This window comes from Triturus cristatus, chromosome 7, assembly GCF_964204655.1.
Source record: "Triturus cristatus chromosome 7, aTriCri1.1, whole genome shotgun sequence".
Taxonomy (NCBI): Eukaryota; Metazoa; Chordata; class Amphibia; order Caudata; family Salamandridae; genus Triturus; species Triturus cristatus.
The window spans coordinates 1,597,229,295-1,597,244,883 of record NC_140590.1 but is presented as its reverse complement, the minus strand read 5'-3'; the positions used below and the strand labels follow the sequence as shown (position 1 = coordinate 1,597,244,883).

Below are 15,589 nucleotides of genomic sequence, written 5' to 3'. Positions count from 1 at the left end.
TCTTCACCACTTTAGGTCTTGGAGAAACCTTCTGAGAGTCACTTGTTCTCTCCAAGGAGGGAGCAGTTTTGATTGAAGACACACTCTCCACATCTGAAAGAGGACTTTCTGAAGTCTTCAACTTCTGTAGCCACAGAAGGAGACGCCCTTCTCTGTCCTTTAAAGTTTTCTGAGAAAAGGTTCTACAAATTTTACAATCCTTTACCTGATGTTCAGGATATAAGCAATAAATACATTTCTTGTGAGGGTCTTCAGAATGAAGCCTCAGTTTACCACAACTTCCACAAGGTCTGAAGAGGGATTTCTTGGATGTAGACATCATAGAGGTAATCTTCTGAGGAGATATAAGAAGAAAAACTGAGCAAGCTCAGGGAGACTCCCTTCACACGACGTGCGGTAGAAAATCTGAGGGCCTGAGCCTCTGGGGAGAGGGTTCTAGAGGGTGCGAACGCCTGATTGGCTGGATTTTGGACTAAAACATAATGACAGTAATATGTTATAGATGTGACAAGTTGTCTATCCATAAAAACTCCATGGTTTTTACTTTCTTTTATGCCTATTAGGCTTATGTTATTACTACATTGCTATGTTATGTACTGTGGGACTCCCACTTCGACGACCGGGAATATTCAAGCATGTGAATCTATGAAAGACACCCCAATACTGGAGAATTGCTGAGTTCAGCTAGAAACAAAGGAACAAAGAAAAATACGTCTTTCTCTACTACAAAACTCGAAGATCCAAAACAAAAATCAATAATGGCGCCGGGTCCCTAGAAAGGAAGGGACACCACCAAACTTTTTGTTAATATTGAGGGGGGCTGCAGAAAGTTTTGTAGCCCCCAGCATCATTAGAAAAAAAAAACAGTAAGTCTTTTCGGTCACTGAAACCATGACCCTAGGAGAATGTACCATACCTTTTTTTATAGCATTTCTCAATCTAGGGCTTTTGCTCTACAGCTGGGAGTGCAGCTTCCTCTACAGGCTGATACTCATGGTTAGGTTTTGTGTGAGCTGAAGATGTATAAAAAATATTTAAGACTCTCTTATGGTTGTTTTATGATTATATTTTTATGATTATATTTTTGGGGCTGAAAAATGTTAAGAATAAATATAGAAGAAAAGATAAGAAAAGTCATAGTTATCTCAAGTAACTATAACTCATGCCCTAAGGTAACTAGAACTCAAACCCTGGCCATGAGCTCTTAGTTATTCCACATATTATATCACTAGTGACATGTTCCATGACATCACAGATAATATCACTGCAGCATTTGCAATGCCATTATTGATAATAAAACTGTGCTTGGTGGGGGTGGAGTTATAGTTACCTCAGGGCACGAGTTATAGTTGCTTGAGATAACAATGACTGGTGAATTTCAGTGGATTTGTATGTCCCTTTAACCTCTGTTTTTTTCAGTACTACATATAAAACATACACTCACCCATTTCGCCTCTACAGTGGGCAACTGCAATTCTAGTGAATCAGCTACCCCGCAAACTGCAGATGAAGCACTTTGTTCTTTTTGTGGCCCCTGTGCCGAGTGTAGCTCTGTTTCACAGTGCTTAATTTGAGACAGTGGTTTCCGGTGCCTGGCACCAGCACTTAATTGACAGCAACGGTACTTAACACAGTCTGCCACATGTTGGGCTGTTTGTCGGATTTAGAGTGAGCACAACAACAGTTATTTAGGAAGTCAATATGCAATAAAAATTACTATTACCTGCCGCCCATGCTAATCTTATAGCTTTGGGGGCCTGGAATAGTCTGAATTGTCACACTAGGAGGAGTGTGATGGTTAGTAACTGGTTTGGTACTGTCATTGGTAGTGCTAGCAGGGGCAATGGGTGGTGTAGGATGCAGTGGCCTCATGATGAGGGCCCTGGCACTTAATTTTTTACAAATTAAGCACTGCTGTTTCATGAGATCGTCTTGCCAACTGGCATTTTGTAAGTTTCCTTGCAATGAATCCTCAGTATATTGAGGGTGGAGCAGCCTGTCCTCTTCCTCATAATCATCAGTGTCTTGAAGGGCATTGGGTACTTTTTTGACTGGGTTTGAATCACAACAAAATGTAGCATGAATAATACCAGTGTCAGGGATGAGGTAATGAATTGGAATATGGCTGTATAATCACCACTTGCACTTTCATATCATGACATAGGCTTGATCTGTCCGATTTGGTTCAGGGTAGGACCTCAGCTTCGGGATCAGATCATCGGCTGGTGCTGAAGGAGTCATTGCTGGCGCTGATACGGAAGGAGCCAGTGAGGACCTACGGTGCAGTGGTGCAAGTCAGTGCCGGAGTTGGTAGGAACCTGGAAGTGGATCCTGCTGGGACAGATAGTGTCTGGGGCAGATTAGCCAGGGGAAGAACAAATAGAGACCCCTGCGGCTTTGTAGGGAACAAAGAAGCTCCTGAGATTTGCAGCATGGCCTCTTTGAAGGCCTCTAAACACTGTGAGATTGAAGATGGTCTGGGGAATTAAGGGTAAGCATGGACCAACTGCAGGATCGGTCCGTATTCAGGAGCCTTTGGAAGAGTGCAATTTTTACCTTGACACGCTTGTGCCATCCCACTAGACTTTGAGTGGCAGGATAGAGTCAATTACCGCTTGACTTTCTTGTGCTTGTGTTGAGACTTTGACTTCGATTTACTTGTAGACATCACACAGAAATTGTTTTTTTTGCAGGAGCAGCCTTGAGACTGGGGTGCAACTGGGCTCCTCAGCTTGGAATAGGGCTTATGCTTTGACCGCAACCGGGGGGGGGGGGTCGGATATTTATATAGCGCAAACTCGACCCGAAGGTATTGGAGCGCTTTACATGAGCACCGTATTTACATTACACATTCAGGCTCGGGGAGATTAAGTAATTTGCCCAGAATTACAGGATGTGGACGCGACCTCGAGGCTCGAACCCTAGTTTCCTGGACCAAAGTCGTCAGTTTAAGCCGACGGGCCACATCCTCTCCTCTATGCCTCCTGGTCCTGAATCATCTTGGGATTGCATGATAGCACACTTGTAGCACGGCTTATTCGTACCTGGACCCCAAGCACCACAGACATACATTGTGTGGCTTGGGGACTGATCATTGCTTACTACAGTATCAGCAAAGCTTGAATCCTGTAATTTCCGGTGGGGGCATTGTTTCCTAACACACCCTGTCAAGTTTTAGGAGTTGACAGAAGACTGAAGAATTTATCCTGGATCTGTGTTAAAGAGTGCAGAAAGAAAATATCTGATGCCAGTGTGCAAGGGTGGAGCTTAGATACAGCTCTTCAACATCACTTCTGCGGTAGTACAGAGTCCACCTTGGCTCTCAGTCAACAAATCTTGGTGAAAGCATATGAATACACAGGATCTATGTTCCCCTGAAATGTACTACAGGCATCTGTCCTGTCACCTCTTTTTTTCAATGACTACAAGGTGCTCACAAGTGTGAGTAAATGAACTTCACATCCTTCAGTTCTGGATGTTTGTCACAAAAGTAGGTCAGCATTTGCTTGGTGAAAGGATTTGGTTTCAAGTACAACATCTCTGAATGTATTTACAATATATACAGGAAGATAACCTGTGCCTAACCTGGTCGAAAACACAGGTCAGGATTGTAGGCGTCACAAAGGAATGATCTCTTCCCTTGGAATGGGAATCTGCTCTGGGCTTCCCTCATTCCCAATTCAAGAAGTGAAAATCACAGGCCTCACTTTGACACCTTTTTGGTACAAGTGAGAAAAATGGTTTCCATGCTGAGTCTAAACATGTTCTTTCTCTATGCATCTTATTCAATGTAATTTAAGGCAGCCTTTGGACTGGAGCAGGCAGGCAACTGCAATTCTTAAATAAACCCTCCCATAAAAAAATGATATATAGATATCTGCGGGTAAAACACCAAGTGGCCAGGCTGAGCCTCAGTCTGAAAAGGTGAGGCAACATTGAGCCAGTCATGGACACCCCTCAAAGGTTTCCGTGAGGCCCGAAGATTGTTTTTAAATCTTGTGCAGCAGGCACAAAGCCTCCTAGATCTGAGGCAGACTATCTATGGTGTCTTACATACCCCAGACAATCAACTGTCTACCATACACAAACTCCAAATCAGTCAATCAAATCTTAGAAGAAACATGGGAGCAGGTACCTGGGCCCAGATTTAACATTATGTCACGCAACGCACCACAGAAAGGCAACTTGCTCGTGACAGGGAGAGGGCAAGAATGCTCCATACCTCTCAAGATAAGGCACATTCCAGACCTCTCCCTGCGCTTGCGCACCTAGCTGCAATGCAGGCACACCTTGCCCAGTGGTGCAGGGGTGCCTGTGTTACAGGCAGGGTTGTTTTTGTTTAGGAAGGGACACTTTTCTGCACAAAAACAATCTTTGGAGGCTTTTTCCTCTTTCTATGTGTGATGCAGAATGAAAAAAGGAAACAACAAGGGGAAATAGAGTTATTTCTCCTCGTTACTTCTCTATCATGAAGGTGTAACATTCTGACACATTCCCAAGTCCACCAGTGTTGGTAAATCTGTAAATGCGTCAGAACACAATGTGTGGGAAAACTTACAATACACCTATTCCTGTCACAGTGTAACGCAAGGCAGCCACTTGCACTGCCCTGCGTTCCACTCTATTTACCAAGCCACGCAGGGCGCCTCTGGTGGCATGGTAAATCTCATTCTAGATTTTGAGTCTCCCTGCGTCGCCTTGATTGGTGCAAGAGCGACACAAAACCTAAATAAATCTGGCTTTTTGTGTACAAAGAGGCAAAAGACTTTAAAAAAAAACTTTGAGCCCCAAAACTAAGAATAAAACAAAACCATATTTGATTCTGGCAACTCCCGAAAACTGAACTGTTTAGGGATGCCTTCGAACTGGATGATACAGGTAAAGACCAGGCAAAAGGAAAAGCAGGAACAACGCTCTACCACCGATCCTAGACACCAACATGAAACCAAGCATCCTGCTTCACGAATCAACACCTGATAAAAGCCAGGAGTCACAACCAGCAAGAAGCAGACTTGGTCACTCTCCCGGGCATGACCTAGGAGGATTCACCATCAGGAATGATACATTTTACAGAGGTATTAAATAAAGCCATTAAGGAAGGCTCATTTGAGTACCTAACTCTGAATCAGGCTAGGCACTAACCGCCCCTTACACAGGGGTCCAACGACCCTCTCTCGCTGCTCTAACCTGATATTCTCAAAGCATGATACACAATCCTTGCAGACCGCCACTCTTGTCACATACAGCACAAACCAGTAAATATCTACAGCACCAACCGTGCGTTGAGACGGTCGCCTTCACAACACAAAAGACAATGAAGTGGGGTGCGCCCTTTTATTTATTTTTTATCTGCAGTTTTATACAGAGCGAACTCGACCCGAAGGTATCAGAGCGCTTTACATGCGCACCAGTTGCATTACACAAGGACACATTCATGTTTTTAAGCAGGGGGAGATTACGCTATTTGCCCTAAACCACAGGCTGTTTGAGCCTCCCGCCAGGCTCGAACCCGGTTCCTCAAGTTAAAGCCAGCCGCTCTGGCCGTTAAGCCACCCTTCTCCCCTTTTAGCACACTGCATGGACGTCCTCTGAGCACTTTTGTTGGTAGAAATATTTTGATTGGTGGTGCAGAAAAAACTCAGAAAGGTCAGCAAGGGCCCCAGACAAACGACTACAAAGCCTTTGAGGACTTCAAAGCACACCTTGCTCCAACCCCTCTTCCATCAATAAAAAATAAACCAGACTCATTTTACTGGCTCAACAAAAAAAGTGCCCAGATGTGGAGTAAATTAGATTGTGTGACCTCTGGTCTCCAGGAGCCCATCTTCTTTGCCCTGGTTTCAGTTTCTTTCTTTTGTTGGACCAACATATGTTTTTTTTTAAAAATAGGAAAAACGGAATTCTTCCTCGGAGTACCACGGTGGAAAGCAACCTTTCTTTTGCCAAATCTATTATTTTAGATCCCTACAGAGCTTCGAAACAAAAAACACTGTTGTCATTTACAATAATCCATTTGTGGAGTTTTACAATTAAACGGTGTACTAGGCACGATCTAGGAACAAAGAGAAGGTGCAGGGCACTACTGTCATACTATGCAGTGAGGCATTAAGGAGCATATCAACACGTATGACTGCTTCTTACCGGAACATGCCTGATGCATGAGGGGGTTCTAGGAGCACATCAAATACCCAAACTGATGCAAAAGCAGTCCTTCCTGCTGAAACCCACTTTATTCCTTTAGCAAGCAAGCATTTTTTGACAAGCACCAACTTTCCACTTTTGTATCCACTGTCATTTTCCACCTGCGTTGCTGATGTTTCTACACAGGGCTGCATTTTTGTAATTGTTTATCTCCTATCAGGTGCAGCCATCCCTTTTTATCTGTAGTATTTTATTTTTTCTACTTTTATGGATCTCTCTGCTAAACTCAATCGAGTTCTTTTCTTATTCCCATCCCCAAAAACTCCTAGCACCACTTTATTTGCATATTTTACTACAGATCCATCTCAAGGCCTCCTTCATTTCATTGACATCTACCCCATCGCCAAGAACAACCTCATCCAGATCAAAGGAACCATCATCCCATCCAGGCCTCACAACAGCTGTGTGAAGTGACCTACTGTCCATCCTTGCTAAAAGGATACACTGTACTGTTTTGCTTGTTTTTAACTCATCGTCCGCTTGTTCAGCCTGATGCCTACTGTATTATTACAACTGCTGGGCTTCACAGTCACTGTGTACTCACTCATTCTCCTTGTAAATGCAGTGGATGTAGTACTGGACCAGAGGAAAACTGAAAGGGCAATGAAAACCTACATCTCTATTTTATGCCTGATGCTGCTTTACATTGCTGGCGTGATTGAGACCGCCAGTCAAAATAATGTGGTAAATGAATGATGAGAAATGCACAGCTCTAGCACACGCAATACTTCAATAAATACAAATGCTATATAGTCAGTACCGTAGTGGGAAATGGAAACTTTTCGCAGTTCTTATCTTTCTCTTTTTTATTTTCGGCCCACTGGCCTCTTCTTTTGTTTCAATAGCAAGCCAACACGTGTTTCATCACATGAGGGAGTGTCTCACGACTTCTTCAGGGCTGCGTGCTTGAGAGTCTATGAACCCGAAGCAAATTGTGCACAGGTTCTAATTCCAACCCGGACGTCTCATATAGTGGTAAGACATAAAAGTATCCAAAATAACTGGGAGTTTTTCAAATGATTTGGGAATTGGTGGCTGTCAATATCACGTGGTCCTTGTAACCTCAATTGGCCATATGAATACACAGAGTAAAGCCAGCGAGTACACTGAAGATCTCGGTGGTATAAATCAACAATATGGCCTTCTTGAGTCCGAAGCCCCTGGCTGTTAATATGCGAACTTCCTTGTAACCTGAAATAAGAAGTGTGTTCATACACAAGTGTAAAGTACACAAGTACGCAGAAAATATGATGAGAAATACCACAATATTTTGTAAGTCATGAATCAATGAACTACAGTTTGATGAATTGCTATTGTCCATCTTGATTGCTATGAGGACCAAGAACTATTAGGAGACCACTATATGTCCTGATGAAAGCCCCAGAAATTAATTAGGAGCAAAACTAAATGTTGACTCTCTTTGGACTATCTTGTTTTAAATTGCCTTAATCTTTGTTGTGTTTTGATTTCTAATCTAAGTTTTATCAATGGTGGACGAACCCAACGATGTATGATACAATCACTATGAGACAGTGTTTGGGAACCCACTGGGTTAGTTAAAAGACCCCTCACACACCAACCTAGTTGGTGTCATGCTTCATCATTGGGGTCCCAACCGGGTGGCCGAATGCCCCCCGGTTGTGTTACGACGCCTGACTACAGCGGAGCTGGTGTGGTGCAAGAGTGTGATGTCATGAAGATTAAAAATATCTCTGAGAGTCCTTGCCGTGGAAATTTATTACTGGCGGCTCAGGATATAATAAAAACTGGGTATGTGATGCAACTACGTAAGAAATTATTATCTAATAGTGGTTAGTGTTGTAGGTCCGCATGTTTCAGCCCTCATGCAGATGTATGGAGCTTTCGTCAGGACCAGTGAGAGGAGTGAGTGGCAAAGTGAGAAGTGCCACGTGATAAGTGAAAAAATAAAAAGGTTTTATTACCTACACACTCGCTAAGGTGTGTGGACCTGGTGTCTGCGAACTTGCGGACACCGCAGCGAAAAAGACACTATGGCTGAGTTAAATCGCTGGTCAGGATACGGGAGGAGTACGCTCCTCACGCAAATTTTGATCGGAGAGCTGCACCCGCCTGGCACCTATTGGAGTCTCCCGTGGTCCCGGGACCACGGGAGACTCCGATCAAAATTTGCGTGAGGAGCGTACTCCTCCCGTATCCTGACCAGCAAATTAACTCAGCCATAGTGTCTTTTTCGCTGCGGTGTCCGCAAGTTCGCAGACACCAGGTCCACACACCTTAGCGAGTGTGTAGATAATCAAACCTTTTTATTTTTTCACTTATCACGTGGCACTTCTCACTTTGCCACTCACTCCTCTCACTGGTCCTGACGAAAGCTCCATACATCTGCATGTGGGCTGAAAAATGTAGACCTACAACACTAACAACTATTAGATAATAATTTCTTACGTAGTTGCATCACATACCCAGGTTTTATTATATCCTGAGCCGCCAGCAATAAATTTCCACGGCAAGGACTCTCAGAGATATTTTTAATCTTCACGACATCACACTCTTGCACCACACCAGCTCCGCTGTAGTCAGGCATCGTAACACAACCGGGGGGCATTCGGCCACCCGGTTGGGACCCCAATGATGAAGCATGACACCAACTAGGTTGGTGTGTGAGGGGTCTTTTAACTAACCCAGTGGGTTCCCAAACACTGTCTCACAGTGATCGTATCACACATCGTTGGGTTCGTCCACCATTGATAAAACTTACATTAGAACAGGGGATACGGACGCACCCCATCCTTCCCTAGCTCTCTCGTTGTTCTCTACATTGATTTCTAATCTAGCATGAAAAATGTATACGTGAAGCCTTGTAATGTCGTGAGCTAGTGTACTGTAATTCAGGTTTTTATATGATTGTATGTCTCCCTCATTGCCACGAAAACCAATTGTGAATAGATATATATAAAGATGTAATAAACATGTGTCTTTACACTCTAATGAACACCATAACACCATCTTTTTCTTTGGATTTATTTCTTTTTAGCATATGTAATTTGGTTAGTGTAATTGAGAATTGTTGTGTAAAGTGTTCCCTATATTTTTGTTGTAACCAGACACCACTGAAACAGCACTTCTGAATACAGGGATAAAGAACAGCACTTCTGATAAAGGGAGAAAGAACTAAAATCATGCCAAATGTTTTAACGAACAGGGAAATGAAAATGTAGCATACAGTAGTCATTTTACTGCTCCTTACTCGAAATAACCAGATTTTTGAGAGACGCATAGCTCCAGGGGAGGTGTTTCTATCCTGCCTTCCTTACGATTGAAACAAGTTCTTACAGAGTGAATTTCTCCAACTGTATCAGGAATGTGCTACAGATGCACATCTACTGTGGACATCAGATACTCAGTGGTTATACTTGTTATTCCTTTTCAGTAATTAAAATGGTGGTTTGGGGAGTAAAACCCAGACGGTTGCACCCTCTTAAAGGTATTTGCATAATTTAGCAAATTATTCGAAATTCATAACTTCAAGAATTTTATTCAAACTTCAAAATTGCCTTAAGCTGGAAATTCTGTTTAAGTATTTTGAAGTGTGCCATAATTCACCTGAGTGAAACCCCGACATCGGGAAGTAGAAACTCAGTAAAATGTCTGAAAGTGTGACTCAACACTACACAAGCTTCAGAGACTAACTAAAGGCAGGCGCATTCCAAATAGATTTTGAGCGCGTGTCTGGTTGCTCAAACACCATGAGCAGATCTCATTCGAGGGCGATGTGTTGTATGTTACAAAACCTAAAACCCATATTTCCTCTTGCATTTATTCATCTTGACTGCTCAGTTTCTTTCTACATCATCAACTAGCAGACTTATCTAGCCATTGCTGACATAAGACTCCTCGGCTGGCTAACTCAGAAGTGGGTTAGCAACTCGGTTACATAAGGAGAGGATGTGATCGACACTACATCCTGTGATTCTGGGCAAATCACTAAGGGCCTTATGTAGGTAAATTACATTTACCGATTCTTAAATACCGAATTTTACCGATTCGGTATTTATGAATCGGTAAATGTAATGTAGGTAAAAAAATACCGATTCGGTAAGTGTCGGTATTTTAGAGTCGGTATTTACCGATTCGGTAATGGCAACCTGTATCTCATTGATTCCTATGGGCCAGGAGGCCCATAGGAATCAATGGGAAGCCAGTTACCATTACCGAATCGGTAAAGACCGAATCGGTAATGGGGGGATCTCATTCAAGGGTGGCAGGGTGTCACATTGACACCCTGTTGCACCCCTGATTTCTGCATGTGTGCACATGTGGCACACATACATGCCCTGAGGGCATGTGTGTCTGCCACATTGCACACATCTAAGGGCCAAAAAATGCATTTACTCAGTCATTTGTCATTTACCACCAACTTACAGTTGGTGGTAAATAACGAATCCCCACACCCACCACACACTCCCCCTACATCTCATTTCTGTATTCGGTATTTACCGAATCGGTAAAATTACCGATTCGGTAAATTACCGAATACAGAAATGAGCCCCCTACATGTCAAAAGCCTAAATATCGGTCGGTAACGGTATAATTACCGAAAATCGGCCGTTACCGACCGGTATTAGGCTACGTACATATGGCCCTTAATCTCCCCGTGCCTAAAAAAAATGTAATGTGTCCGTCTGTAACGAAACTGGTGCTCATGTAAAGCGCTCTGATACCCGATTTCTCGGGTCTAGTCCGCGCTATATAAAACTCTCAAAACAATAACAAAGCCGGATACATCGCTGGTCATCTTTTAAAATGCAAATTATTTTGACATGTTCCTAGGTTATGAAACTTTGGTACAGCATAAAATGGAATTTACCGTATCGACTCACAAAATTATAGTTCTTGATGGTAATAAGGTTTAGGGCAGTTTGAACGCTGAGTTTAGTGAGACAAGAAAAACAACGTGTAAAATATCAGTAAAACACAACAGACAGTTCCAATAAAATGACCCAAACCAAAGAGAGCATATTGTCTGCAAGTGTGCATTACATTGACAAACCTAAAGCATACATGATGGACAAAGACTTAAATTACACTTACAGACATGGGAATTTTTATTCCTTGGGCCCGAGAGTGCAACTTCTTTTACACAAATCGTATTGGTTCCTGCACAATAGGACAGTAAATGTTGATTAGGCCAACACATTGTTTTACTGCCCAAGGGTGATGTTACAACAGTGTCTAAAGGAACCTTCAATGAAACGTAAGAACATACAAGCCTAAGAGACCTTACCATGACAGGGAACCTCAAGACTACCCAATCAAGAGGATTCTGAGTTATTTGACCAAATTATATTTAATTTGAGATCACTCTCTCTTGGGTGAAAAGTAATCCCCACATCCATTCACGAGACAATACGTGATCTGTCTCAACCCTGGTAAGGCTATGTGGCCACCACCAGCAGGCTCTCAGTGTGTTGCTTAATACGAAACAAGATGAATTTGATCTGGTGGTTAGCTCGGGGACGAGCTCTGAAGTTTGCGTCATTCCACATCTTCCTTCCCCTCATTCTAGATATACCTTAGCTCCTTCCCACCAGGGCAACATGTACAGCCATTCAGCTGCTGGAGATGGCGCTAAGATATCATTATCCAAGTAGACAGGTGGAAGGAGATTTAATGATCTCAAATTCTTTAAGGCGGCCAAGGTTGGAAATCCCACACCGAGTGGCGTTCTGCAACTTCACTTTATTATGATACTAGTTGATGTTCGACCCAGAGAGAGGGAGATGGAAAGCAATGAGACATAGACAACAGCTTTGTGGTTGGTAAAATAGGGAGATTCTAATGAGCCACCAGAGCCTAGCTAGATTGACCATTGTTCTACCTGGTGAAGAAAACACAAAAGAAGAGTCGGCCTGAGTCCCACGACTCTTGCCTCGTGGAGACACTCTGAAAGAGCATCTGCCTGAAAAAAGCAGACCTATTCTCAAAGAAATTAGCTAGGCAATTAGGCTCAGGACCAAAACTTAACAACTGCTGAGATTAAGGTTGCTGAGCTCTGCTTCTACTCAAAGCCATGGTATTCTAACCTGCATTCTCACAATAGACAGCAATAATCAAATGGCACAAAGACAATTCTGCTTGCAGCACACGTTGTACAAACTCCCACAATAAATAATTACATTCCATGATCATCAGAGGTGCAACTAGAGCCAAATTTCGGGGAGGGGGCTACTAAAAATTTCAGAGGGGGGTAATTCTTCCAGCAATAGGCAGAGTGGAGATGAAGGGGTGAAAAAACAACAATGCCTTGTTAACACGTAAAGGGTCATTTAAAGACCTGTGAAGTACTCGGGGGCAGCTTCGATAAGCTCAAAAACTGTGTGTGTGAGAGCCTGGGAAGGTGTCTCAGCCCGGGCTGACAAACACGACGGGGGGGGGGGGGGGGGGGCTGAAGCCCTTTGAGCCCAATGGGTGTTGCGCATCTGATGATCATACAGCCCCCATGTAGGTGTGATGGAAGGTGGAGCTACACCTCCTCCAAACCATGGGTGATAGTTCATACAGAGAAGGGGTGCTCAGACTCACTCTGGGGTGTTGATCCAGATGATGTCCAGGTGACAGTAATACACGCATTCCTTGTCCTTGTAGGTGTAACAAGTGCAGCGCTTGTCTCTTCGCTTGGGGGGCGCAGTCTCTGCAGGACCGAGGGGCACCCCCTCCTGCTGTGTGTCCTGGAACCCTTGGGAGGCAGGGGCTGGCACCAGCGCCTCCCCGTATGCCTCCCGCTCTTCCCTGCGCTGAGGGCTCAGTCTAGTCCCCCCTGGCCCTTGAGGTATAGACACTGCTCCTGAGAAGCCTGCAGGGGACACAGAAGACACATGTTACACACATGCACATGACACATGCATCTTAAACAACTAAACACACTCATTACGTTTATTAAAAATGCACTGTACATAAACACACACAAAATATATAAACTGAACAAACAGACGCAAGCACATTGAACATATACAGTCCTTGCACATGTACACACTCAAAACCTACATACAAGCGTGCGCTAAACACATTCTTTGAACATGCACCACACACACACTATGTATATAGATATCAAAGTACCACCAATCCTATTAAACATGTTTAAATATAAACTTGCTACAAACACTAATCATGCATCTATGAAACACACGTTATGTACACTGTAAACAAACACTGAACGCACACTAAATATACACACACTGAACACAGTACACATAACAAACATCCAGGCAATGTGAACGCATGTTGCACTTATACACACACTAAACTTGAACAGATTAAACAAACACCTTACACATGCACCTACTACAAAAATAGTCAATACACACCTTACACAGAAACTCAGACTATATGAAATACACACTTGTAATCCATAACATATTTAAACGCATCACACACTGAACATGCATACATTAAACATGCACCACTAATACACACAACATAGACACATTATACACTAAACTTTAATCACACACACTAAGCTAGTATTCAAAAAATGTTCCTACAGGAGGTGGCATGGTGGTAAAAAATAATGAATTGGGATTCTGCCCAAGTAATTACCAATGGCTGGGATTAATTCGGGAAACAGCGTTTACAACGCATGCTTTAGCTCGCATGCCATTACAACGCGGTCATTACAATGACTGCTTTGTTACAACGCAAACCATTACATCGCAAGTCGTTACAATGACTTGCTGTAGGGGGCAGAAGGTGTTGGATTTACAATCCAACACCTTACCTGCAATTGCACAAACTGGAGTAGGAATAGTAAATGATACTATTACTAAGTCCTGCGCGCCCCCTACAGCAAGTCATTGTAACGACTTGCGATGTAATGGTTTGCGTTGTAACAATGCGGTCTCAACGACCGCGTTGTAATGGCATGCGATCTAAAACAAGCGTTGTAAAGAGATATATTCAATGAATTCAAACATTCCACCCATCACTTTTTAGGTCTCGCCTGGCGCAGACATTCGCAGTCTCGCTGGCGAGATTTAATGATTTAGAGTAACTTCTGTAAAGGGCTTTAAGCCCCGCCCCTCTTTTCCATTGGCTGGCGTCACCGTTTATGCTAAACGGTGGCCAGCCATTGGAAAAGAGCTTCCAGTGACGTACACTTTTCTCTTTTAGAGCCGTCCCAGTTGGACTGGCTCGCTTTCCTTACTTTTGTGGTAAAAGGTTTCTTATCTTTATGGAGCCAAACACATGGCCCCATAAAGATAAGAAATCTTTTAGCAGGCGAGGCCTGGTTTTTTTCGCCGCCGCATGCACCTCTTCTGTCCCTCCCCTTTTGTGTAATGTATCGAAACACATAAAAGCAAAGCAAATGCGATTGTCTAGGTGCTGGCCATGGTGTTGTGGTGGTTCGTTGTTTTTCTCTCAATTCTGGCCAATTAGTTACAGTTGTTTTTGTAGACGTTCAGCTACTTTTCGTTGGGTGCCACCTATAAAACTGGAGGTGATTTGCTGCGGGGCTGGCCCCTTTACTGGAAATGGTTCGCTGAGTTGCGTCGCCAGTTGTTGGGTGTGGGGCTGTTGCGTTTACTCGGCTCAGCCTGGACGCCGTATTACTACTGCCCAGCGTTTCAGTCTCATCCTCAGCCTGATATAAAGTACCACGGTTATACTGTGGTATATGGGAGGGGCTGTTTGAGAAGATTCCTAGACTACAGCGCTGCGTCCGCTGTCCTGTGCCCGAAGGTGCTAGGACCCGGGGAGCCGCGTTGTCCACTCCCCTCCCCCGCCAGGGGGCTCAGGTGTCCCGGAGGAGGCTGCTGGCTCTCCTGGTAACAGCCTCCGCCGGGCTGCGTGACATGGTTTCGAGCTGAGGCACAGCTCTGCACCCCGACAAGCTCAGTCCGGCCCCGGGTGCCCCTCTGATGGGCACTGCCCTCTCTCCATGAGCCTGGCAGCCCTCACACACCTCACCATGAATGAACAGTACCACCGGGCGGCCCGGGACGGATACCTGGACCTGCTCAAGGAGGCCACATGCAAGGACCTCAACTCCCCAGACGAGGACGGCATGACGCCCACCCTGTGGGCCGCCTACCACGGCAACCTCGAGGCGCTACGGCTCATCGTAAGCCGAGGGTAAGTGAGGAAACGGGGTGAGAATGGTAGTGCCGGGTGGGAGGGAGGGTGAATGGGAACAGGGGTATGGGTCAGGAGGTCAGCTTGTGATGAAGGCGCGCGAGGGAGGTAGACACAGCAGGGTTGAGGGCTGTCACTGACTTGTTGATGGGCAGCATTGAGTGAGTGAAGAGGGCTCCGGTTGCCCCAGGCTTCTTTGAGGTCAGGACTGGAGGAGTCAAGACCAGCCCGATGTCCTGGCTCCACTTATTACAGCTTTCACGATGGTGTGTAGAGT

At 44.3% G+C, this 15,589-nt stretch overlaps 1 protein-coding gene across 1 annotated transcript in view; it reads right to left on the bottom strand.

Annotated features, from left to right (window-relative positions):
• Positions 1-15,589, bottom strand: part of EDN3 (endothelin 3) — a 429,809-nt gene that overhangs the window by 407,216 nt on the left and 7,004 nt on the right. Inside the window, exon 2 of the mRNA XM_085619462.1 lies at positions 12,766-13,036. Within this exon, the coding sequence (XP_085475588.1) occupies positions 12,766-13,036 (271 nt within the window). The remainder of the gene's footprint in view (positions 1-12,765; positions 13,037-15,589) is intronic.